Genomic DNA, 26,906 nt, shown 5'->3' with positions numbered 1-26,906 from the left:
CAGTAATAAAACTAGGCTAGAGTTAAGACTTACTTGGAACATAACCAGCTAAGCAAGAAAGCCAGTATATGTGAGGCCCTGAGTTCAAATCCTCATACTAGCAAAACAAACAAACAAAAACCCAGATTAATGACCAGAATATACAACAGCTTTACTCTTTATTAATTTTTCATAAAATAACAGACCTGCAACTTGGCAACAATGCCTGAGAACACAAAAAAAGGTCAACATTATCTGAAGAATTACTGTTAAAGAATGAAAGGTGGCTGAGAGCGCGAAGCCCTGGCTTTGATTGCTTGGGACCACGTACACAGAAAAAATAAAAAAATAAAAAGCCATGCTGTGGCTCAACTGGTAGAATGCTAGCTTTGAGAAAGTCCAAGGACAATGCCCAGGTCCTGAATTCAAGCTCCGAGACTGGCAAAAAAAATAAATAAATAAAAGTGAAAAGTGCCAATGCTGTAGTTTTGAAGATATTACCTCCAGAAGTGTAGTTCAAATCCTTCACATTCTTTGCACTTTAGACAGGGGGCTCCAAATCCTTGTTCATGGCCTAAACCCATCTGTTAAAGGGAAAACAATGAGGACCTATTAATTATGTATGAGAAAAAAAATCTAAAAAATGCAATAAATTACACTTTCAATTTCACTTAACACTCTTGTTGATATAACTTTTGAACACACCTTTTTTTTTATCAGTCATGGGGCTTTAACTCTGGGCCTGGGCATTATCCCTGAGCATTTCAGCTCAAGGCTAAGTGCACTACCACTTGAGCCACAACACCACTTCTGATTTTCTGGTGATTAATTGGAGGTAAGAGTCTCACAGACTTTTCATGCCAGGGCTGGCTTTGAACCACGATCCTCATATCTCAGCCCAGTAGATAAGATTATAGGTGTGAGCCACCATGCCTGGCTTTCTTTTTTTTTACAATAAGAATTTTTATTGATATCCTCACAAAACAAGTTACCAAACAGATCTTCTCAGACCACTTGTCTGTGAGGAAGGAAATGTTTCTGAAGCCTTTTAGTATAGAAATATTGCCACTGACTCTGGCTGGTAGTAATAACATCATTTGATCCCCTGCAATGACAACTTGGATGCAGTGGATAAAGTAATGCTGGAAGTGAGGAGCTTACAGATATGGAAGGGAAGGAAACCAGAGTGCTCTCCTACTAGCACATGCTTGGCTTTCAAACAGATCTTTTGAGTTTAGCCAATGATGACACCGGGTATATAAATGGCAGTTCCAAATACATAGATAACATACTTCATATTCTCATTGCTTTTGATCATAGGAAAATATTAAAATACAACTATATGGAAGACTATAAATATCATATGTCACAGAAAGTCATGAATTTATATCATGGTCCATACCTATCCTTGATATATTAAGATCAGAGTGCAAAGCTTAGAAAGCAAGTCTGGATCCAGATGACATAATTTTCAATAAAGAACTAATGTGTGAAGATTATTATTTTATATTATGTGAAATGCAATTTTATTCTATGTGAACACACTATGTTTATATTATAAAAATATAAGAATAGTCACTACAAAAGTGGCTGAATGCCAAAAATAGATTGTTGCTTATTGTTTAAACCTTCAAAATCTCATAAAATGCTTCTCAAGTAGGCAAATATAAATGATCCACTTTAGAGGTACCTCAGAACTTGCATAAGATCAAAATAAGGGTTAGAAAACAGATTCGTGTGCAGGTCTTTGACTTTAAGGCCTGAAGTCTAATGCCTGAGATTAAAGTCCTTACCAGAGTTGGGAGACCATCTATATTATGTCTTTATGAGATAGTAAATGATTGTTTTTTCCTTTACAATATTAATACCCAGGATTCCTGGTAAGTTGTGGATAAGTAGCCTGATAAGCAGAAGGGGTGCAATGCATGGGAAGAATGTGATCTCCTGGATCCAACTACTTAAGCATCTGAGCAAATCACCAGTGACAAGACCATTTCACATTTCAAATGTCAAATTGTATACTTTTCTCCAATGTCCCCCCTTTTTTAAATTTTATGAAGCTTAATCACTATGCAACCAAAACTACATTACAAGTTGTTCCTTGGAAGAGCGGTCCTGAAAATGCTCCCATGCAGCCATTCTTTTCTCTTCCTGATGAAAATGACCGACCATTCTCAAAATATTGTAAGAAGTATAAATATCACCAAAAGTGTTGTGATGATTTCCTATTTCTAAACACTAGTTGAATACTTGAAAGTTCAGTTAGTCTAACAAGAACCTCAATTTGTCAGCAGTTTTTACATTAAAGTACTCACGTGTGTGTGTGTGTGTTTGTGTGTGTGTGTGTGTGTGTACATACATGTGCATACTCATCAAGCTGACTAAAGTATTGTAGATGCAGGAGCGATACTCTATGATGGAAACCCTTCAAACAATTAAGAGTTTAATAAAATTAACATCAGGAATGATGTAAAATAAACTGAACTCACCTAAACTTAAACTCATCTTTCCCTCTGACATGTACCTTAGAATCATCTTCACTGCCAACCCCGCTGAATCATCTCCCCTCCCTTCCCTCTGAACAAACCCACCCTGTGGTCTTGGAAGATAGCCTGAGACTAAGGCCACATCTGAGGCTGGCACTGCTGGTGAACAGATGCTGTTGAGACCCTAAAACTCCTCAGGCAAAATAACACTGCTCTCCTATGCCACCTCCATCTCACCCTGCTCCACCTGCGCCACCTAACTTCATCTTTTCTGGCTAGTATCTACAGAGACCCTAATTGTAAGGTAGAGGGGGGGTTGGGGGGAACAGGGGCACTCCATTTTCCATCAGCCAGGCTGAAGGAGATCTGGTTGCCCTTCCCAGGCTTTCCTGTTGAGTTCACGTTTCTGCCCTTTTTCTTTTCTTATAAGGAAACAGAAATGTGTTTTAAATGGGAGGCTAGGGGATGAATGGACAAAGAAGCAAGGGACAATTTCAATCATAATAATGTATATTTATAGAAACAGAAATGGAAAACTTGATGTGATTGGTGGAAGAAAGGAGTAGTTGGGGGGGGAGAACAATAAAAGATGACTGGTTGAGGGGCAACTTGACACTAAATATGTGTTGAATCCTAAGTCCCCTGTCCAATCATTTGAAAATAAACATTTTTGCTTTTGTAAAAAATAAGCAAAGTGAATTCAGCTACCAAATAAGTTCTTTCCAGTACCATTTGTGACCTGGACAAAGTGTAGCTCCTCCATTTTCCCACATGCTCAGACTGTAGGGAGGGGCTTGGAAAATGTCACCGGCAACAAATAAATTCAGTAGGGTGGAAAGAGGTCACTGCAGTAAAATAATTTGCTATAACCCAAGGAGGACTGGGTCTAATTAAAAACAAAGACAAATAAAGACACCCATTTTCAAGATCATTGTCAGCAACTAAATCAATACGAATGAGCTTTCTCCTAACAATGAAATTTTTTTCTAGGGGGCTTTCAAAATGAGAAATAATTTTAAGCTCACTAATACTTAGCCAAAGGTCTCTCTTAGACCATATTACTGTGTGCAAACTTCTAAGGTCTAAATCTTTTTTCAACTTCTATTAAGATAAAAAAAAAAAACTGAACAGAAAGGACATATAGTCACACTCTACAATTCCCCCATTTCCCTGCCAGTCTGCATTACAATCCAGAATTTAGTTGTAAAAACCCATACATATTAAGACACTGCCTAGATGCAGACATTGCTATGAGGCCAATTTTGTTTGCCTGGTACTCACTGGAATTGGGACATTCCTCTAGGCACCTTCTACTCTCCCATCACAAAACAAACTTCAGATAAAGGAAAATACATCTAATTCTACCCATGTGAGTTTAAGATTCAAAGCTAGCATCTTCTAAAATGGATTCTCATCCCCTTGGGGGTAGGTTGCTAAGTGGCCCTAGGTACCCCAACTCTTTTTAGTTCAGAACATTGTAAGTTCTTGGGGCTCATCAATATCTCATTTCCCTTACATTATGGTCAGATTCCTTAATCCCGGGTAAGCCTCTTCCTTTCTACCCTCAGCACAGACAACACCTTTTGGTTCAGATCCTCTTCCTTTTCTCAAGAGCCATGGCTATCATTATTATTATTGTTATATGTTAGTTTCTGTTTAGTGTCTGTGTTTGAAAATACTTGGTGAGAAGTAAGAATAAGGAATGTGTCAACACCCCTTTATGCTAAAAACTCTGGAGAAACTAGGAATCCATGGAACATTCCTCAGTATAATAAAGGCTGTGTATGACAAACACACAGCTAGCACTATACTTAATGGTGGAAAGCTAAAACCATTTCCTCTAAAATCAGGAACGATACAAGGATGCCCACTCTCTCTACTCCTCTTTAATATAGTATTAAAATTCCTAGCCAGCGTATTAAGGCAAGAAGCAAGCATAAAGGGGATCCAAATAGGGAAAGAGGAAGTGAAACTTTCCATCTTTGCAGATGACATGATTCTGTATTTAAAGAACCCTATAGACTCCACTTCCAAGCTGCTTGAGCTGATTCAAAACTTCGGCAAGGTAGCAGGGTATAAAATTAACCCTCAAAAATCAACTGCTTTCCTATATGCCAACAATGAGAGGAATGAGGCAACAATCAGGAAAACAACTCCTTTTGCAATAGCCTCAAAGAAAATAAAGTACCTAGGAATTAGCTTAACTAAGAATGTAAAGGACATTTTTTATGAAAACTTTAAAACCCTGAAAAAGGAAATTAAAGCAGAACTGGGGAAATGGAAAAACTTCCCATGCTCCTGGATTGGAAGAATTAACATTGTGAAAATGGCAATCTTGCCAAGGGCTGTCTATAAATTCAGCTCAATACCCATCAATATCCCAATGTCATTCTTTAAAGAAATAGAAGAGGCAATCCAAAATTTCATATGGAATAATAAAAGATGCTGTATAGCAAAAACAATCCTTAGCAGAAAGAACAGCACAAGAGGAATTTCAATAACAAATTTTGGACTCTATTACAGAACTATAGTGACCAAAACAGCTTGGTACTGGCACAAGAACAGGCCTGAAGACCAATGGAATAGAACTGAAGACCCAGATATTAACCCACAGACCTATGTCCACCTAATCTTTGATAAGGGAGCCAAAAAAATAGAATAGAAGAAAAACAGCCTCTTCAACAAGTGGTGCTGGCAGAACTGGTTAAGCACCAGCAGAAGTTGAATCCTTCTTTGTCACCCTGCACCAGGATTAAGTCCAATTGGAACAAAGACCTGGAGGTAAAAGAATATACACTGAAAACTTTACAAGAAGGCATGGGTCTCCTTGGCACAGGTCAAAACTTCCTTAATAAGGACCAAGAAACACAACAAATCAAAGAAAGTCTGGATAAGTGGGACTGCATTGAACTGCAGAGCTTCTGTATGGCAAACGACATAGCTAGCAAATTAAATAGAAAGCCTACAGAGTGGGAGATCTTCACTGACCATACAACGGACAAAGGCCTCATATCTAAAATATATCAACAACTCAAAAAATTGAATCACTCCAAACCTAATCTCCAAAGAAACAACCATCCCATTAAAAAATGAGAGTCTTGTCTGAAGAAGAAATAAGAATGGCCTATAGACACATGAAGAAATGCTCAACATCTCTGGTCATAATAGAAATGCAAATCAAAACAACTCTAAGATTCTTCCTCACTCCAGTTAGAATGGCCAGGATCAAGAAATCTAATAACAACAGATGCTGGAGGGGATGTGGCCAGGAGGGATCACTACTACACTGTTGGTGGGAGTGCAAACTAGTTCAACCATTATGGAAAGCAGTATGACAGTTCCTCAAAAGACTAAACATAGAGCTCCCCTATGACCCAGCAATTCCACTACTTGGCATTTAACCACTCATCCAGAAACAAGGACATACTAAATCCACTAGTACAATGATGTTCATTGCAGCACTATTTACCACAGCAAAGATATGGCACCAACCCAGATGCCCCTCAGTTGATGAGTGAATCAACAAGATGTGGTATTTATACACAATGGAATTCTATGCTGCTGTCAGAAAGCATGACATTGCCCCATTTGTAAGGAAATGAAAAGACTTAGAAAAAATCATATTAAGTGAAGTAAGCCAGACTCAAAGGAACATAGGCTCAATGGTTCCCCTCATTTGCCATAATCAGTAGAAACCTTGGACTCTTCTAGCAGAGAATTGCAACAGAGCAAAACCTAGATACATAAGGCCATGTAGTATGACACCAAATGAAAGAACTTCTAGGATATAGAAACAAAAGCCATGTAATGAGTGATTGTCCTTAATGTGCTATGTTATCTCTCATCTCTTTTGCTGTCCCTTGGTTATCTCATATTGTTACAGTATTTTACCTTGTTATCTGATATATCTATGCTTATTTGGTTATTTGAAATTGGATAGGGAAGGGGAGAAAACAAGACGAGGGGCAGGGGCAGGGGGAGGGAAATGGGGACCAAGACATGAGAAAGGGTATTAATGTTTGTGAAATAATGCACCTTCTATCTGGTGAATATAATGTAACACTTCTAATAATTATAATAAAAATATATGAAAAAAGAAAAAATAAGCAATGTGTCATTTAATAATATCCATGATGCATCCAGGGTGTGGGGAAAACTGAAGAAGAAAGTATCTTGTAAGTAAAGGCAAACTGTTTAGAAAGAGAAATCTACATCCTTGGCTAATAAATGCCAAGATATGTGTGTTTGTATGTTAAAAAAAAAAAAGGTTAGCAAAGAAGAATCAAGAAAAGTACCAGTGCCAGTCAAGTCCAATAAATTTTGGATGTCATTTCTTCCTCACCTAGGCCTTCTCTAGTTAATAAAGGAATTGAATTAAATTGCCTCCAAGAAAAAAATTGAATTCTAATATTATGATTCAATTAGTCTACCATGTAACTTAGATTAGTTCTTACTGGACTTGGTCAAGCATAAGTCTCTACATAGAAAAGTATTTGAGAAAGTTAATATATGTGATACTCATATGTCAGAATTATGTAGAGCTTGGAACTTGGTTTGGAGTAGTCTGTCAAGTACACATAGGAAATGAAATGACCAGCTGTGAATGACACAACTCAGCAACGTGAATAGTATTCCCTACAGTATATATACTTATTGCTTAACGACACATGGTTTTCATAAGCACACAGTCCCAAAATTATATTTCATATAATTTTAGTAACACATTCTGGCCACCATCAATACAAAGATATGACAGATTGATTTTTCTTCTTCAGTGACCCCTAGAAATAGGTCCTCTGGGTAAACTATATTCAGAGAAACATGGTCAGGCTTTAGAATACTTACCAGGATCCTCTAAAAAATATAATAAAATGTCTCTATAATAGTTGTCCTAAAATACAGTAATGAATCTATGTTTTCCATCTTTAAGTAGATGTACAAAGGAGCTTCCATTAACAAAGCAGTTTATGGATACATAATAATATATGAATGCACCTTGATTAATGTCACCCCTTTTAATATCCTCTTAAGATATCCACTGATTCCTTGACTGTATTCCCCCCTTCTCTGCTTTCGTCTACCTCTTTACCTTTGACCCCACCCTATCCCTTTCAAGTAGCCCTTTCCTGTGTTATTTTGTTGAAATTTGGATCTTTTTTAAATGCACCTATTATGTACTGTAGAACTTACATTTCCACAATTTGTATGCACAAACAGCCATACCTCCTTTCCCCTGCTCATTTTTAGAATATAAATGGGAATGGAATAAGTTTCTCCATATTCATCATTTTAAGCAATCAGATAGGTTGGCAACATTTCAAGTGACCCTCTTGACCCAGAAGAGAGTATTGCATGTCACATACTTTAAAGGAAAATGGGGGAGAGTATAAAACATCTGGTATTTCAAACATGGTTTGGGTTGATTTGGATCTGGAAGATATTATGCAGTATTCAGGGTGAGATCATCTGATTCATACTGTTTTCATCATCAAATTTCTCTCTGGAGCAAAGAATCATATATGGTTACTAAGTAAGTAAGTGCTACTAAGACTTCGTTAATCACTTTGGAATGAAGTTTTCTAAGGCAGATTATATAAAATATATACATTTTCTTTCTCTCGACTACAAGTATGGATATTTACCTACTTGCCTGTAATAGCCAAACACACACACACACATGTGGTATGAGTGTGTATATGTGCACGTGGGTATTATCATATTAAGCCCATGAAATCTTGCTCACATAGATGGGTATCCTGGATAAAACCAGCACTGCTCTTTCAGAAACCAAATTCAACCAGTATATAATTATTAATCTCAGACATGAGATGATAAATTGTTTCAATTTCTTCATATCATTGAGTATTTCCTAATTTTTACTAAGACTTCTACCACAAAAGATAGAGAGTGGGGGTGGGGTACATGTGACAGAAGACAACTTGGCAGAGAGCTTTCTCCAGATTGAGTGATTTCAAAGACAGAGTTTGCATCAAGATGAAGCTGGAACCCTTCATCATGGAAATTACACTGAATTTCTGCCAGATTTCATTCTTAGGCAGCAACAGATCAGATCTAGCCTGTACTCAAGAAGAGAGAACACACAAGACTATCGTAAGAGTAGTGAAATCACTGGATCTTTATAGCCAGAATACTACATTCTCTGTTTGAACCCAAAGAACAAATGATTTGTGAGGAGGCACTAGACATAAGGGAAGAAAAGGTTCAAGAGGATAATAACATCTCTTTTGCCTTATTTTTTTCTGTATCTTATTTAAATATCTCTACACTCATATAAGCATACTAATGAATATATATATATATATATATATTCTGCTCCTCTGTTATAAATACTTTCCCTTCTCTTCAATATGTTAGTTGCTTACTCAGTAAGGGCCAAGAAACTGTCTTATGAATGTCAGGGTGTAAGATGTTTTTACCCTCTAAATCTCATTGTCTTTCTCACTATACACATAAACACTGTATGCACACATATACGCACACATAGTCACAATTTAGATTATAAGATGCTATGAACCAGACTGGATTAGCAAAAAAAAAATCCAGAAATACATTTATGAGAAATTGTCTATAATTTTTAGAATACAGCATCATTTTCCTTTAAAGGGCTTACATAAATCTGTCTGGAGCTGGAATTAAGTAAAAGAAAACAAACACAATTTCTACACTATCAAGCTGTTAAGTTCTAGACTTAAATGAGAGAGTGCTTATACTTAATAACTTCTTCTCCATTCTACTTGCCTACTCAGACACTAATTTTTTTCTCCCGCTAATTTTTTCTCACAATAGTATAAGGAACAAGGTAATCAAATGATTAAAGAAAGAAATTCTGTCTGTCTAGTTTATATGGACTCTGTATAAACATTTTTAACAGACTACTATAAAATTACTTTTATACCATGTTCACCAGTAGAATATCTCTTTTGTAAGCTGCACAAAGAAACAGTCTCCACCAGCACCTGCTACTTTGAGAAAGACAATGCATGCTATAAAGAGATGTTGTTATTAACAGGCTATGATTCTCACTGAAATTATTTAGGATTCATCCCACCAAACAACTCTGCAATGACGTACTTACACAAAGGATCTCAAAACCTTGTATCTACTGGCTATAAAAGGGATTTTTAGAATCTGATTCCAAAAGGTATCTGTAGGAGTTCTTTAAAAGAATTTGAATCACAGCAAGTATTCCTAATTTGGTCTTGTGTTAGCACCTCTCCACGGCTGGCATTAAAGAGTGAGTCAGTCATATATGGAGAAGCCTTTATCAAGGCTATATCTGAAACTTGAATATTGCCATCATTCTCAGCATGCCTAAGGCTTATAATATAGTCTGTTTTCAAGAATAACACAGTATAACACATTGGTAAGAACATGGGGGAGGTGGGTATACAATGAATTAATTTGTTGCCATTTATTATATATCTGATTGTAGCACAAGCATCCAAAAGGGAGCACAGACAGAAACGTTTCAACACAATGGAGAAAAAAAGAACATAGTTGCAGTGTGGCTGAGGGAGACTTAGAGGAAGATGCCCAGGAAAGCAGGAAATCTAAGGGAACTTGGAATTGGAATTGGCTTAATTGAGACAAGAAAATGGGGGAAAGAATACCAAAAAAAAATCTGCTTATTTTCCAGTTTCATCCAGGATTTGCATGGAAGAGCACTTAGAATATAAATCAAGTTTTACAGCACAGACAGGGGTCTTAAAATCCAGGAAAGAAGTGAACAGATACAGAAGCCCTACTGTCAGTTCCTTATTTCTGCTAATATATTTTCTATCTAGTCTTTTCATATAGTCTCTTAGTGTGAAAAATACCTGAATTGTATTTATTTGGCATGCTTGAAAATGTAATAGCCTTAACTAAATATTAACCCTTCTGACTTTTGATGGGTCAAATGGTCGGAGTAATTTCTCTCCTTCCCTCCTAAAAGAAAATCCACAAACTTAATATGATTTGTCAAATGGTATAAGAGAATTAGACAATTTTCATGTATGCACCACCTATTTGCAATTAAGATCAAATTATAACAGCATGCAAATTTAACATGCCTTTATCTTAAGGAAGAATAAGAAAGGAAGTAAAAATTAACTAGATTAGGCTGAGACAAGGACTAAGAGGTAGACTGATACTTAGCAAGAACTTGGGTTCAAACCCTCAGTAAAACAATGACAACAAAGCACTCTAGATCAGAAGGAGGGCCCATTCTCAAGCTACTCATGATGCTAGAGAAGCTACCACAGACTAACTTTAAAACTTCCAGAGCATGCATGCTAGGACGTTCAAGAGTCAATCCCAGGAATATAGAGTGGTGCCAGTTATGCTTTGGTGTCTAACAAGCCACCCTAATGTGTAGTAGCTTAAAGTAACAGCCATTAGTTTTATGCTCTGTGACCATGATGTTCTGCTCCTGCTCTTGCTGTTTGTTACCATGAGCTGGCTTCACCTGGGAGATTTTCTGGATATAATTGGGATGGGCTGGCTACGTGAGGAATTACCTTTGGAGTCAGTAGAAATAAGATGGCCCCGGAGAAGCCCTGCTAAGATGTCTCTTCACTGTACTATGCAATCTATCTTTTGTTTTCTAAAAGGCTGATCTAAGCTACTTCACAAGGTAGAATCAGGGTTCCAAGGAAATGGTGGAAACAATCAAGTATTCTAAGTATTCTAAGCTTAGCACTCACACATCACTACCACCACCTTCTTTAGGTCCAGGTAAATCACAAGGCAGTTCAGATTCAAGAATGGCAAAAATGGATGTCATTTTTTATTAGTATGCATTAACTTTAGAAAGGAATTTAATTGTAATATTTCCATACATGTATATAATACACTTGCTACTATCACCTCTATTATTGTTTATAAGAGCAAGAATTGACAAATGAACTTGCATTCATTAAAAAGCTTCTGCACAGCTGGGTGCTGGTGGCTCTTGCCTGTAATCCTAACTACTCAGGAGGCTGAGATCTGAGGGGTGAGATTCAAAGCCTTTCAGACTCTTATCTCCAATTAATCAATAGAAAACCAGAAGTGGCGTTGTGGCTCAAGTGGTAGAGTGCTAGCACTGAGCTGAAGAGGTCACAGATAGAGCCCAGGATCAGAGTTCAAGTTCCACGGCCAACAAAAAAAAGCTTTTGTATATCAAAGGAATCAATTACCAGAATGAAGAGACAGCCTACAATAGGGGAGAAAAATCTCTGCAAAGCACTTATTGAATGGAAGATTGATACCAAAAGCATATGAAATAAAAAAACTAATAATTAAATTACTACCAAGAACAAATAATCCTATCCAACAATAGGCAAATTAATTGAATAGAGAGTTCTCAAAAGAGAAAGTACAAATTGCTAATAAGCACATGAAGAATGTTCAACTTCGTTAAACTGGTAATAATCCAAGAGTGAGGTATTATATCCACTTTACAGATGAGCTCCTGGAAGCCAAGGAATTATAAAACTTGTCTAAACTAGGCGTGAGCCCCTTTGGGCCGGGGAGGCACCAGCTGCCGCGCGGGAGGAGGCCCCGGCCTCTCTGTGCCTGTGTCTGGCATAGCCAGTGTGAGTGAGACGAAGGTTACAGTCCTTCTCCAGCCGCCTGGATAATCAAGAGTTTTGGCCGGACCCTTTGAGGACACACCAAAGGTAGTGAGGAGCCAGGTGAAAAGCACAGACTATGGCGCTGAAACAGATTAATAAGGAACTTAATGATTTGGCCCATGACCCTCCAGCACAATGTTCTGCAGGTCCAGTTGGGGATGATATGTTTCACTGACAAGCCACAATTATCAAGGTGGTGTATTCTTTTTGACAATTCATTTTCCTACAGACTACCCCTTCAAACCACCTAAGGCTGCATTTACAACAAGAATTTATCATCCAAATATTAATAGTAATGGCAGCATTGGTCTTGATAGTCTAAGGTCACAGTGGTCTCCTGCTTTAACTATTTCTTTTATCCATTTGTTCACTGCTATGTGATCCAAACCCAGATGACCCCCTAGTGCCAGAGATTTCACGGATCTATAAAACAGACAGAGATAAGTACAACAGAATATCTCGAGAATGGACTCAGAAGTATGCCATATGATGCTACCTTAAAGCCAGAATAACCTGCATTATAGCTAGAATAAACTTTAAATTACTGTTCCTTTTTTGATTTCTTATCCGGCTGCTCCCCTATCAGACCTCATCTTTTTTTTAAAATTTTATTTTTTTTTACCTCCCTCCATTCATTCACATGCTCATCTGAGAAGACTTAAGTTCTTCCAGCTTTGCACAATAACTGCTTTTAGAAACTGTAAAGTAGTTACAAGAGAACAGTTGCCCAAGATTCAGAAATTTTTTAAAAAATGGAACATGTGTATTATGTGGCCAGTATCTTCATTCTTAACTCGGTTATGAAACTAAACCATTCCTCACTGCTCTAACATGCTGAAGAAGCCATCTAAAAGGGAGGGAGATGGATGCTAAGTTGTCACATCAAAGGAAACAACATCCTAGCAGCATCCTTCTTGTTTAAGCCTTCCACTGTTAAGAGATTTGAGGTTACAACATATACTTTATGCTCATAACTGATGTGTCTGGAGAATTGGTATTAAATTTATAGCATCAGCAGAACAGAAAATGTGATGTATTTTATGCATGTCAATAAAGGAATGACCTGTTCTGTTCTACCAAAAAAACAAAAACAAAAACAAAAACAAAACTTGTCTAACCTAGTAGGTAACTAACAATGCTGTGATTCAAACCGATGCTGGAGGCAGCCAAGTCTGCATGGCTTCCTTTAAATTCCCTGTGTCCTAGAGAAGAGAACAATAGTTTACATCGTCCAGTTTTTCTTCTGATCCACTAGAAAAGTATGAGTGAATTTGAATAACAACTATTCTATTACTTTATCACTAATATTTTAAAAGAAAAGTCAAATTAGATCACAAAAATATGTCTTGCCTTCTTTTTTTTTGGGGGGGGGGGGAGTTGAGCTCAGGGCCTGGGCACTGTCCTTGGGCTTTCTAAAGATTAGTGCTCTACCACTTGAGCCATAGCACCACTTCCAGCTTTTTCTTAGTATGTGGTACTAAGGAACGTTAGCCCAAACATTTTTTTATATGTTAAGCTTTTTTTTTTTTTGTCAGCTATGGCACTTGAACTCTGGGCCTGAGTGCTGTCCCTGAGCTCTACAGCCCAAGGCTAACAATCTAACACTTGAGCCACAATGCCACTTCCTGTCTTGCCTTTCTTTACCTTTAAATCTTCCCATTCTCTTGGTATAACTTTTTAACCCTTTTCTCCTGGCATATAGTAATTTCAATGTTTGTATAAAGTATTTTCAATGTGCTATAGTATTTCAAAGGTCAGATTTTGCAGCCTCTCTTAGGAATCTCAGGTACTTTGCCACTTTTCACAGAGGGGTTCTACATTTCTTTCTTTTTTTTTTTTTGGCCAGTCATGAGCTCAGGGCTTAAGCACTGTCCTTGGACTTTCTCAAGGCCAGAGCTGTACCACTTGAGCCTCAGCACCATGTCTAGCTTTTTTTTCTATGTAGATGGTACCGAGGAATCGAACCTGGGTTTTCATGCGTGCTAGGCAAGCACTCTACCACTAGGCCAAACTTCCGGCCCTGGTTCTACATTTTTTCATGAAGCATGTAAGTCACATGACCTAGCTGAAATAAATTTGGAGAGGTCTATGACTCAAAGGTAACAGGAAAAAAATGACTAGATTAAAAAACAGATTGTCTATAAGTCAAGTGAAGGCTATTTAAAGTTCACTTTCCTGTACCTTCTCTTTTGAAAGGAAAACTCACATTCCTTTGAAATATCAATGTGGTACTGTATAAGATATCATTGAAAAATAGACTCACCATACACACACACACACACACACACACACACACACACACACCTTTAGGAAAGTAACTTCAAGTACCATATTGAATAGTGCCACTATTGCACACAAGGTAGACTGTAAGTAGTTGTCTTAATTCTTGGCTCTCACACATTAGTACTGAACATTCCTATCTTTACTATAACCACACGGTTGCCAAGCTGGGTCTCTCCCTGGATGTGTGACTGCATCAGCAAAGTAAACTCACATCTGAACATGTCCCAATGTCAACTTTCTGCTTAGGAATATAATGAAGATCTTAAATGAGAAGTCAAGAGCCTCAACTATCCCTGAGGATACTTGACTAGAGGTTCAGCATTATTAAAATTCACTGGAAAAGAATGCTAATTTTTGCTCTAGGTCTTTGCTTTAAGCAGTCCTCCATAATTTTCCTTTCTAATGAGTAAGGCCACCTGGGGCAAGAAGTTCAGGGGTTGGATAGCTAACTGTCACAGTCTCCCTGTTATAGCAGTATTGGGGAGCAGTACCTAGTGACTACCCCCAAGTGGGGTAGAGATGACAGGAAGCCACTACTCTGGTCCCCAGGGTTCCAGAGACTTCTTGTACTTCTAAAGGTCATAGGGGGCAGTGTCAACCACAATATCAAGCTCACAGTTCTAGTGGAAACTGTCAATCAAATATCCTTTCTCCTTAGCTCCTTGAACTGTCATTATGACAAGCCATGGTTATTTTTTAAATCTTATGGTTGTTTGGAAGGCAGAGGCAAGAGGCACTGATATAGCTGCCTGTGCCACAAGAAAGACATACAACAGCCTTGACGGTGCAGAAGGATTTATTTCCCTTTGTAGCAAACAACCATATCTGCCATGGCCACCACCTCTCTAACTGAGGCTTTGCTGTAGGAGACTTTGCTTTTGCTATGACAACTTCAGAAAACCCTTAATGTTCTCTCTCTCTCTCTCTCTCTCTCTCTCTCTCTCTCACACACACACACACACACACACACACACACACACACACACACACACACCTACAGCCAACTAAATGAGTCTGCCCACAGCCCTAGAACCTTTTTGCTGCAGCAATCTTCAACTAGAGAGGAGTGCCTCCCAGATCCCCTGTGCTAATGGACATGGGTGACAAGCTTTGAAAGTAGTGCTCTTATTCTCCGGGGAGCAGAACTGGAGACTTGGACATTATCCCGTTGTGCTAGATTCATGGCCTCAATATAGCCTAGTGTTTTATTACCTACTTGTGATCTTTACCACAATCAGAGTTGACTGACTGGTAACAGGAGAGCAGACAACATACAGAACTACCAGCCCCAGAAACACCCAGCAGCAGCTAGAGGGCAGCTGGAGGATTCTAGGGCAGCCCAGAGAGAGGATACTGTGAAGAGCTGAAGGTGTGATGAAGTATGGAAGGCTGAGACTGCAAAAGAGAAGAAAAGCAGAAACCTGAGGCTGTGAAGGCAGCTGGCTTTGGCTGCTGGATGAGTTCCAGAAAGCGTCAGTGCTCCAACTGCTGAAGAGTTGAAACACAAGCAGTGGAAGGTCCCAACCACCCTAAGCTTAAAGTTGCAACACCCACCAGATACTGGATGCTGAACCACTGGTACCTGAAGCCCAAAGCTGGAATACTTAAGAGTTGGGGGATTCCAATATCCCAGGCATTGCTGATAGGGAGTTATATCTTGTTTACTAATGATTTCCATCTGAACCAAACAAAAGACCCATCAACCAACCGGTGTCATAAGGAGAATAAAAAACCGTCAGGCCAATGAAGTTGACCCACAATTATGAACCAAACCCAGCCAACACCAAAGCAACACCAGGGGAACTTTTTCTCTCTCTTATCAGTACATAGACACAATATATGATATATATATATATATATATATATATATATATATATATCAAAGTTCACGTGCAGGGGTAAGATACTTGGTAGTCAGCTAAGCTCTGTACTACCTAGCGTGCCAATTCCTCTATTCGAACCTGAACTTTAGGAAAACTACAAAACACTATTTTTAATGTGTTTTGGTTTTATTTTAGAAAAGTCAAGAGAAAATGTGAATACCATGGATTGTAATCATGAGTTTTCTGGCTTTTCATAATCCTACCTTCAGTTCATGTTGTTATTCTCCTGTGAATGCCTTCTTTGCCTAAAGTTTTAGAAAATACTGATACTGATAGAAATGGAGTTTAAGAATCTGAAGGCTTCGGTTTAAACTACAATTATCTCTGTAAAAAATAACTTGTGGTTAACTCCCAGTTGTTTTTATTACAGTCCAGTACCCTATAAAGGAAAAAGAGAAAAAAAACAGATTTTTTTTACCAAATGAATCATTCTATTAATGCCATTATTATGATGTGTTTGGATAAAGACAAGACTACTTTAATATCTGCATGATCAGTTTACAAAGAAAGATGATGGTTCTTGTTATTTTATCATCCAATAAAATAAGGAATGTTCTTGTGACTTTGATGTATGAATGTACCCCATCCAGGTATCTGAGGAGACATTTATCCTTTTTTTACTAGGCTCGTTGTTTGGATAAGATGTGCAACAGACACAACGCTGTAATGCCTTTTCACAGTTTTCTGAGATGGTTAGGACCTTACTATAATAAACACAAGCTAGATCACTCATGTTTTAAGGATGAGTCAGTATTATAGAGATGAAATATATTTATACAGAAGCAGTCTTGCTACCATTTATTAGATAGGATCTCAGCAGTCCCCTGTCAGGCTTCTTAGGAAGCTCTTTGCATTGAAGGCTCATCCAAACCCAAACAGACCTCATATTAAGATTGAGAGAAACTGACCATTCTAAGCTATGTTCATTTATTTAATTTTGTGAATATAACCAAAAAAGCAGGTGATACCTAGAAAACAGTCACACATACTGTTATCTCTCTGACTTTCTATCATTTAAATAGGAAGCCAGGTAGATAGGAAAATTAATGATTAAAAAAAAATACATGAGCCAGGCTCTCACTGGTGGCTCATGCCTGCAATCCTAACTACTCAGGAGGCTGAGAACTAAGGATCATGGTTCAAGGCCAGCACTAAAAGTCCATGAAAATCTTATCTCCAATTAACCAACAGAAAATCGGAAGTGGAACTGTGGCTCAATTGGTAGAGCTCTAGCCTTGAGCCGAAGAGCTCAAGCTGAAGGGTTCAAGCTTCATGACCAACTAAAAATGAAAAAATACATGATGCTAAATTTTATGAAACCAAATTTTATGGTAGCTCTTTTATAAGAGAACTGAAAAATGCAGCTTCTAAAAGCAATCTTTCCTTAAGACTGCTTGAGGTTAAACTGTGTTTCCTAAAAGAATGGTGGTGCATTTATTAAAACCTGATTTTAGTATTATTAGAGCCCTTTCCTTGAAAAAAATATTAGTTTTGATTTAAATTATTGTCACGAGGCTGGGAGTTTGGCCTAATGGTAGAGTGCTTGCCTAGCATGCACGAAGACGGAGGTTCAATTCCTTGGTACCACATACATAGAAAAAAGCCAGAAATGGTGCTGAGACTCAAGTGGTAGAGCTCTATCCTTGAGAAGGTCCAAGGACAGTGCTCAGGCCCTGAGCTCAAGCTCAGAACTAGCAAAAAAAAAAAATATTGTCATGAGCATTTCACCACCTGTGTCTATTGCACATTAATGATCTATTGATCAAATTTTTTAAATTCATAATCTTAATTACCATGGTAGTAAGTACCAAACAAAAATTTGTGATATGTGCAAATAAATAATAAATAATTTCATACATTATTTATAAATAATTTACAATCAAGTGTCTCTTGGATACTCTCTAAATGTAACATTGTAATGATTAGTCTTAGCCATTAATACTCATTTTCACAGTCTACCAAATAGAACCAACCTTCTTTCTCATTTCATTTCCACTTGCCAATTCTTAACATAAAGGGAAAAAAAGAACAGAAAATAGGGCTATGGTTTCATTATACATAAACCTTCTAAAATCCTGTTTTCTAGTTCTCAAGAACTAAGAAAGCAGTCTTTTTTAAAAAATATTTCCAGGGTTTAAAAAAATTCATTATTTTTCAACTGAGAAGTCCCTGTTCAGTAACCTTTTTTGCTATACTGGTGGACCACAATGCTAATTCCATGCTTACAATGCTGAGTGTTTTCAGAAAACCTCATGAAATAAATGATCTTGTTGGCGTTTGCCACTGTTTTCAAGCAAATGATTTTAAATGCAGAATAGGAAATTAAAACAATTAGTTCTCCTCTCATCAATAATCAAGTTTTTCTGTTTTATTTTGTTTTAGGTGCTATGTTCTTAACAGTCTAGTCCACCATGCAAGTGGTACTTGTGGGAATGTTTCCACTAGAAGAATAGGATTCACTTTTATGTGAGCTTTCTAGTAACTGTGGCATTCAGAACGAAGAAGATAATCCTCTAGCACCACTCCACATACCTTCTAAACTACTAGATGCCACTAGATAGACTACCACAACAAAAAGCCAAATGGAGCACCATTTTAATATGCTGAACACCATATTAAATAGCTAGACTACAGCAACCAAGAAAAAATGGGAAGTTGGAAGAATCCTGAAAAATAGGTCCAGAATACTATTGCAAGTTAAGCAATATCCCTGCCTGTAAAAGTTTCCCAAATATACCTTCTCATAATGCTTTTACTACTTTTAGAGTTTGTCTCTGTCTAATTACACAATGGCAATGAAGGTAGATGAATTGGCATATATACACTATGGGCAAAGTATAAATAAAGCCCCAAAACAACTAGGTTGGTAAATTTACTGGATTAGAAACTACATTCTCAGATACAATGCTTTAAAACAAGTGAAAATTTGCTATGTACCTTATTTGTGTTTGTATAGTATACTTATTTATGCTCAATATATAGAGAATAAAATGGAGGTATAAGACTGAAAGGCTAGATGCCATGAAAGAAGGAACATGGATCCTGCAGTTTATGGTTTAAGTTCACAACAAAGTTCTCTAGTTTCAGACTTAGCTATCTGAACCTCAGGCTCTTCATCCAAAATAGAAAAAGGTCTAATCTTACTTCATAAGATTGTTTTGAGAGCAAGCAAAATAAATATGCAACTACTATAAAATACAATAAAAAGCTCAAACTACAAAAGTAACTATAATTCACAGGCAGAGATGGGTATCCTTACAGTTACAAATGATATGCTTTGGGAATTGAGGGGAGAAGATCTTTCAGTAATGGGGAACAAGGGAAAAGATTTTCTAAATACAGTACACTGTGCTAGATAAGAACTTGAAGAATGGGTAAGAGTTAGCATTAGAGATGGATGAGTATTTTCAAAAGTAATTTTACAGGTAAGGTGAAAGCAAACAAGCCAATCAAGATGTAAATTCCTTTTTTGAATTCATAGGCTTAGATGAGCATAGAAGAACAAACTCATGAAAAAACCAACTGCAATTTTATTCAAACTAATCAGAACAAGAGAAAGTGATTTTTTTTCATAAGTAATCAACGTAATGAGTCCCATCATGAATTAGAAGAGAGAAAAGCCTACCTACTAAAATTCTCTCTAGGTACTAAACTCCCTTCTTTACTTATTTTGAGACACAGAGAACCCACACCTAAAGCAAAGGTCTGCATGTGTCTTGAGCTCATACTATCCCAGCTCTTGCAAATACTCTTACAGCAAAAGTGGCTTCAAAGATTCATGCAGCAATAGATAAGCAGAGACTTGAGCATCCAGGTTATTATGTACCTGCATTCTTCACTTCACAGGAGTTTTCTATGACAGAAGGCTCATTCTAATTTCTTATGGAAATAATCTTTGCCATTCTGTCATCTCTACATTTGTATTCACTACACTTATTATATTTTTTGACCTATGACTCAAGTGTTTAAAACAAATTTGGATGAAGGGAGAGTAGATTTTTAATGCTGTATAATATTTAAGGTACATCTCATTTTTTTTAATTTTTAATTTTTTTTGTATGGGTCATGGGGTTTGAACTTAGCCCAGGTGTTGTCCCTGAGTTCTTCAGCTCAAGGCAACCGACCTACCCCAGAGCCTGGGTGCTGTCCCAGAGCTCTTCAGAGCTCAAGGCTATAGCTCTACCCTTGGGCCAAGACCCATTTCCCAGTTTTCTAGAGGTTAATTGGACCTAAGAGTCTTAGGTCCTTCTGTGCCCGGGGTGGCATCAAACCTTTATCCTCACATCTCAGACTACTGAGTAGCTAGGATTACAGGTGTGAGCCAAGGAGTCTGGTGCATCTTACTTTTTAAAGAAATGAGAAAACAGAGTCCTAAAGAAAGTATGCAAAATGTCAGAATGGATCAAAAGAGGTTGGAAAGAATGTGAAAAATGAGCACAGCAGAGTTCAAGCCCTGCGGTAATCTAGGCAGCACCAGGGAAATTACAGGAGGTCTTTCTCTGGCATGTTTTTGGAAAATACGGGAGGTTCTTCTCCCTCTGGCATGTTTTTAAAGGAGGGCAAAAAAGCGATTCTCATGGGAGAATAATACAGAAAGGAAAGACGAAAATAGCTGGCTATGGGCCATGATTCACCATTCACCACAAAATGAGACTTTCTACTTCTCAAAGTTTGTTTTGGAGAGGTTCTTCTTTTTTCTTCTTTTATGGAGCGGGAAGGGGGATTACAAGGGGAGACAGTTTCAAGCAGACACAGACCGTGGTGACACCAAGTAAATTGGCAACTGGGATGAGGGGCTTCAAATATATGGGAGAGGGGAGAGGTCCAGATGAATAACTCAGAGAATGAAAAGTGAACACAAAAGTCAAACTCTGCTCTAAAATATTTAAACAAAACCCTGGTCTAATTAACCTTGTTACTCTATTTTAACAACAGCTCACTTGCTTTGAACAAAGTAAGATACAGCAAAATTGAACTATAAAAACCTCTGTGTCTGTGATAGTGGGTTTAACTGGTAATCAATACATTTTCATACAAATGACAAATATGGACAAGTGCTTCTTTTATAAATCAAGGGCCCTATAACAATATTCATCACCTAATTCACTGTACAGTAAAGATGATCCTTTTTTTCTTTTTTTTGGGGGGGGGAGGGATTGGTCACAGGGCTTGAGCTCTGTGCCTCAGTGCTGTCTTTGAGCTCTCCTGCTAAAGGCTAGCACTCTACCACTTGAGCCACAGCACCACTTCCTAAGTCTTTTTTATAGTGGAGAAAACAAAGATGGCTGGGTGCCTGTGGCTCAAGCTTTGTAATCCTAGGTATTCAAGAGGCTGGAATCTATTCAAAGGAAAGTCCTGGGGATTCTCATTTCCAATAAACTACCCCAAAAGCCTGAACTATGGCTCAAGTGGTAGAGTGGCTAGCCTTGAGTAAAAAAGCTCAGAGTCATCTCCCAGGCTGAGTTCAAGGCCTAGGAAATCCTCTCTCTTCCTCTCTCCTGCTCCTTCTCTCTCTCCCTCCCTCCCTCCCCCTCCCCCCCAGAGGCAAACACAGATGTTTATCATCTGTTTGGGGGAAATTTCCTATGAAATCAACAATGTCAAATGAGAGCTTTGGATGAAAAAAAAAATGCCATGCATCTTAAAGTCACATTTAGTTTTATTTAAATAGTTACATTTTTATTTCAACTTTGAACCTGTTTTTTTTTCAAGGATCACTCAAACATTTAAACTACTACTTGTCAACCAAAGAGTGAATGGAAAATTATCTAAGTATCAAAATAGGCTCTGCTAGTAAAAAATGCCTTTGCTGTAAAAATCCTTTGTACTTTCTACATTTGTCTTTTCTTCTCCCCAAAACTATGCAGTAGTTTAGAAACAATCTTTATACTCCTGCCCCTCCCCCACCCCCCAAAATGCTCTTACATACATCAAAGCTAAAGGAATACAATATTCATACTCCTTCTAAACTGTAGAGCCAACAAAATGTGATACGAGGGCAAGTTACTGATGAGAAATTTTAAAATATATCAACTTGGAAAAGAAATAGACTAATTACAGTACTCTCCGACTTTACTAGATGATTTCCTCTTCTCGCCTTCCCTGTTCAGTGCTGACTTCAGTCACAATCAAAGAACAGGTTTCCCATTCTGGTTTCAAATGGCCAACAGATTTCTTACAAAACTCCTCGCATTTGCATTCCATTTCAAAAATTCAACTGTGAGCAGAAAATGTTAGAGAAACTGCTTTTATAGAAGACATCATGATAGATGCATGAGTAAGGGAAGATTTGTTTAAGTTTTCTCCACTTTTTCTTTTCTCTGTGCACAACTTCCTTATCTGGTAAGAGACAGCTAGGTTAAATTTACTGCAGAGTAAACTTGAGCAATTTCCCCGGAACCAGAGAGTTCCACAGAGAGAAGGTGAACGCTAGAATGTGAGTGACATCAGCGTTCTTTCTGAGTCACAGTCCGGCCTCCCCTTTTCTCTCCTTAGCGACCCAAAGACTGTACACACCCAAGGCAGGGCTTCAGGTGGGGTGGGTCCTGGTCCCCGAGGGTGGAAAGCTGCCAAAGGTCGGGCTGAAAGCCTTCCCCTAGGTGCTGGCTCTGAGCCCTGGTGACAATCTAGGGCTGTTGGTGGCCGGCTGCCTAACCTCGGGGGCGGGGGGGGGGGGGGAAGGACAGTGTGTTGGAGTGTGAAACTTGGGTGCTCTGGCAAATCCTGTACTGAGTGACCAAACATAAATAAATCATCACTTTATCGGTTATCAGCCTCCGAAGACAGCACGGGAATTCAACACTCACTACTCCAGAGCAATGCGGGTGGAGGGGGTGGGGGTGGCGTGTCAAGTCCATATCAGCACCCCTAAACCACACTGGCTGGGCAGGCAGAGTTGAAGTTCCTGACACAGGAAGACGCGTCGGGCTCTTCCCCACCTCGCTCTCACCCGCAGCCTCGCCTCTGGGCGGGGGGGGGGGGGGGGGGGGGAGGGGAGAGCGTCTGAAAAGTCAGGAAAGTTTTGATCACCTCCAACCTTTGGGCGCGGTGACCTGGGCGAGCCTCGGCCAGCGCCCAATTAAGCTCCTATCATCCCCAGGTTGTGGGGGGGGGGAGGTTGGCGGGCTCCCCCACACACACACGGGGATCTCCTCTTCCCCTAGGTGCCATTACCTGTCCCCGGAGTCCTGGGACTGCTCCGGGCGGTCCTCCAGCCCCACTGGCCGGTGGTGACCAGGAGCGGCACCGCCCGCTCAGGTGAAGTCACGGCCCCCGCCCCCCCCCTCACCTTCATCATTTTGGATTCCAGGTCCATGTTGGTACGTCGGGGGTTGGGGGGAGCTCCGTTCTGGTCCTGGATATCACGCCCGAACTGGGCAGGCCACCCGCTCCGCTGCGAGCACCGCGGGGGGCGGAGGAGACCCCAGCGCCGCTATCACAGCCACCTCTGCCCGCGCCCTCGAACTTCCGCCGAGCAGTTGGCGGCCGCGGGCCTGCTGCAGAGACCGGGAACAAAGAGGCGCTAGCAGCCAATAGGAGCCCGGCAGCGCTGGACCTCGACCAATCACCGAGCGCCGCACGCACCTTCGCGGCCCGAGCGCAGAGCCCGCAAGGTGAGGGGCGGGGTCGCGAGCAGGGAGGTGCCAGGCAGAACGCGCGAGGACCCCGGCTTCACCCTCCCAGCTGTGCGCCCCTGGGACCTGGGTCTGGATGGCCTCCCAGGCGGCAGGAGGCACCTGTGTTTGTGGAAGGCCTATGATGCAGGTCTAGAGCAGCAGTTACCCCATGCCGACCTCTTGGTTCCTTCTAAGACACAGAGACAGACAGACAGACAGACACATAAATACATACATACATTCATATAGATAAATTAATAAATATCCTAGTTTGTATTCTTTTTGGTTTGGGGGTTTGGTTTTGGTTTGGTTTTGCCAGTCCTGGGATTTGAATTCAGGGCCTGAGCCCTACACCTGAGCTTCTTTTGCTCAAGGTTGGCACTCTTCCACTTGAACCCACAGCACCTCTTCCAGTTTTTTTTTTCTGTGTATGTTACTGGGGAATTGAACCCAGGGCTTCAGGCGTGCTAGGCAAGCACTCTACCATTAAGCCACATTCCCCAGCCCGTTAGCTTGTATTCTTAATGTCAGTGAAGATTGCTGTGTTGTTTTCTGAGCATCTCATACTTCTCAGATGCTGAGAACCACCTCGGAAGCAGGTTGGGGGCAAAGGCTTATCTTTTGTTACTATGGGAAATAGGCCTCAATTGAGGCTTTAGTGAGGAAGTTTCATAACATCACTAGCACACAGAAGTGTGAACCTTTTCCATGAATACTATCAGCGGCGAAAAGATCTTAATCCAATTTCCTCTATTCACAGGAAAGAGGGGTGTGGAGCAGGGCCCTGGGACTTCAGGGACCTGCCACATGTTCCCCAGTTGGGTAGAACAAGTGCTTATAAGTCTTATGATAAAGTCTTTAGGATATTTAGGACTGGGTACAGCATTTTTTTTTTTACTAAGAATAAAGTAATTTTTTTCATTCGTTATAGCAAGTGAAAATGGAAGAACAGGTAGTAACCTAACTTGTCATTTACTTCCACTTTTTTCTTAAGAAATAAAATAGTGGTCTGGGGTATGGCTAAGTGTCAAAGCTCTTGCCTAGCAAGTTCACCATCCTGGGTTCAATCCTCAATACCATGAAAGAAAAGACTAATAATAATAGTAACAACAACAACAACAAAATTCTCACATAATGCAAACTCTACTTTCCCTACTTTCCCTCTGGAAATAAATTTGGCACTAGAAAACACCCAAAACTCCTTTTAGCCAACATTTTTAATCTTTGGTTTTAGTTGATTAGTGCTTAATGTCCTTCAACAGACCATTGGTTTATTGTTTTCCTTTTCCAGCTAACAACTAAAAATGAAATGAACAAAAATAGATTGGGTTGTTTTTTACTCAGTTGATACATAAAAGTTGTATGTCTTATTTTCTTAAATTGTTCGATAAGTTTGGGCCCTGCAGTTTGCCCAGTGAAAGCTCTGTGGTCTTGCTATGACAAGGCAAGTTTTTAACAGATGGAAAATGTCTAGTACAGCAGTCTAAACAAAGCAGCAACAAACATAGTAACATAAGTTTGGGGAACTTATTTAGGAGAGAATAGCAGAGATGACACCATCAAATCCTGCTTGCCTTTTTTTCCTTCCAACCTTCACAGAATCACTTTTTATGGGTACAACTTGGCAAAAATGGATAGAGAAATTCTGTTAAATCTACTTGGAGTCCTCATCTGGCCAATTAAAAAAAATAATTATAAAACACTTATAAATTGGTTGCAGAAGCAAAATTGAAGGAACTAAGTGTTCAGTTACATTTGATGGTAAGCCCTTATTTAGTTATTCAAGAGAGAAACTACAGAGATCTTAAGAATGTAGAAAGGCACAGATGAATAACCAGATATAGCTCGTGACAGAGGAAGGAGCAAAAGTCAGCACACACATTTCTAACAAGATCGCTCCTGTGGGTAGTTCAGGAAGAAAATCAAAGATGAAGGGCAGAGGTTTGTTCAGACAAAAGATATGGTTTGGCACATAGTAAGTTTGAGATGAAATTGAGAAGTATCAAAATAGAAATTATAACACTGAAATGATGTTTAGAAGTTAGCATCTTGCCTAAATTAAACAACTAAAAGTCATAGAAATAAGCACAGCCTGGGAGACAGCAAAATAAGGAAAAGCATCAAAGACAATAATTGTACAAGACTGAATGACACATGCCCCCAAAGGAGATGAAGGTTCATCAAAGGATGTGACCCTGAAAAGAAAAAGCAGAAAGAGAAATCAGTCAAGAAAGGAAATTCAAGAAGAAATTAGTTAACAATGAGCGATTATAAAGAAGGGTCAGATGTACACTGGATTTAACAAAAACATCATTGATAACTTTGGGAAGTGTATTGTTGGTGGAATTGTGGAGATAGATATTACATTACCATTTAGCTTCCAAAGTGCTTTGGTCAGAGTTTGACTTGGCTCCTCCACAAAACTTATGGAAGCATCAGCCAAATAAAGGGCAATCAAGTAAAACAGAAATGAAATCAATATACTGGATAATATAGAATGTTCTTTCAAAAAGCAGCTACAAATACCAAATGTAATGCCAAAATAATTTATGTTAAGGTTAAAGTCAGTCTCTAGGTGATCAAATTCCTTTCTCTGATGAGGGCAATGTGTTGAACATTCATGTGCTCTGTACTTTAATGCAAACTGGAAACCTATAAGCACATGTAAGACATTTTCTCTTTCCTTAAGCTGTTTACAGATGGTTAAAGTTGTTGACAGTCAGGGTGCAGGCCTGGAGGAGTACGAAGGGTTATAAACAGGGAGAAAGCATAAATGAGAAAATCAGGCAGACAGTAGTTCTGCTGTGTACAAAGGATTCTGAAAGGAGTATTTTCTGGCTTTTGTTCTTGTGCTTTATTGAAAGTACTAGAAATCCTGTTGAGTTACTTAACAGTTTTAAAGGTGCCATTTTATTTTCAAGATACAGATGTTTCTTGCAAAACAAGAGCCAGAATGAATCTGGGATTAGAGCCAAGAACTATATAATATCTGCAAACAAGAGGGTTGCTTTTTCTCAGGGGCTGTGTGGGCTTTCATGCTGC

At 39.0% G+C, this 26,906-nt stretch overlaps 1 protein-coding gene and 1 pseudogene across 3 annotated transcripts in view; one reads left to right on the top strand and one right to left on the bottom strand.

The window, feature by feature from the left end:
* Positions 1–23,728, bottom strand: part of Tes (testin LIM domain protein) — a 39,231-nt gene extending 15,503 nt beyond the window's left edge. Inside the window, exons 1-2 of one of the 3 annotated variants that reach the window (XM_090333181.1) lie at positions 23,537–23,728; positions 481–563 (exon numbers count right to left, since the gene is read on the bottom strand). In XM_090333181.1, coding sequence (XP_090189307.1) covers positions 481–563; positions 23,537–23,563 — 110 coding nt within the window. In that variant the 5' untranslated portion in view covers positions 23,564–23,728. Of the gene's footprint in view, positions 1–480; positions 564–16,451; positions 16,577–23,421; positions 23,487–23,536 lie in introns of those variants that run through there. The other 2 variants (XM_090333182.1, XM_090333183.1) reach the window with 2 other exon arrangements.
* Positions 12,071–12,953, top strand: LOC150063462 (ubiquitin-conjugating enzyme E2 D3 pseudogene; annotated as a pseudogene).
* Positions 23,729–26,906: the final 3,178 nt, after the last annotated feature.

This window comes from Megascapheus bottae, chromosome 5, assembly GCF_031878675.1.
Source record: "Megascapheus bottae isolate mThoBot1 chromosome 5, mThoBot2.hap1, whole genome shotgun sequence".
Classification (NCBI taxonomy): domain Eukaryota; kingdom Metazoa; phylum Chordata; class Mammalia; order Rodentia; family Geomyidae; genus Megascapheus; species Megascapheus bottae.
The sequence above is the reverse complement of the archived record's forward strand: the minus strand, read 5'-3'. Positions and strand labels throughout refer to the sequence as shown.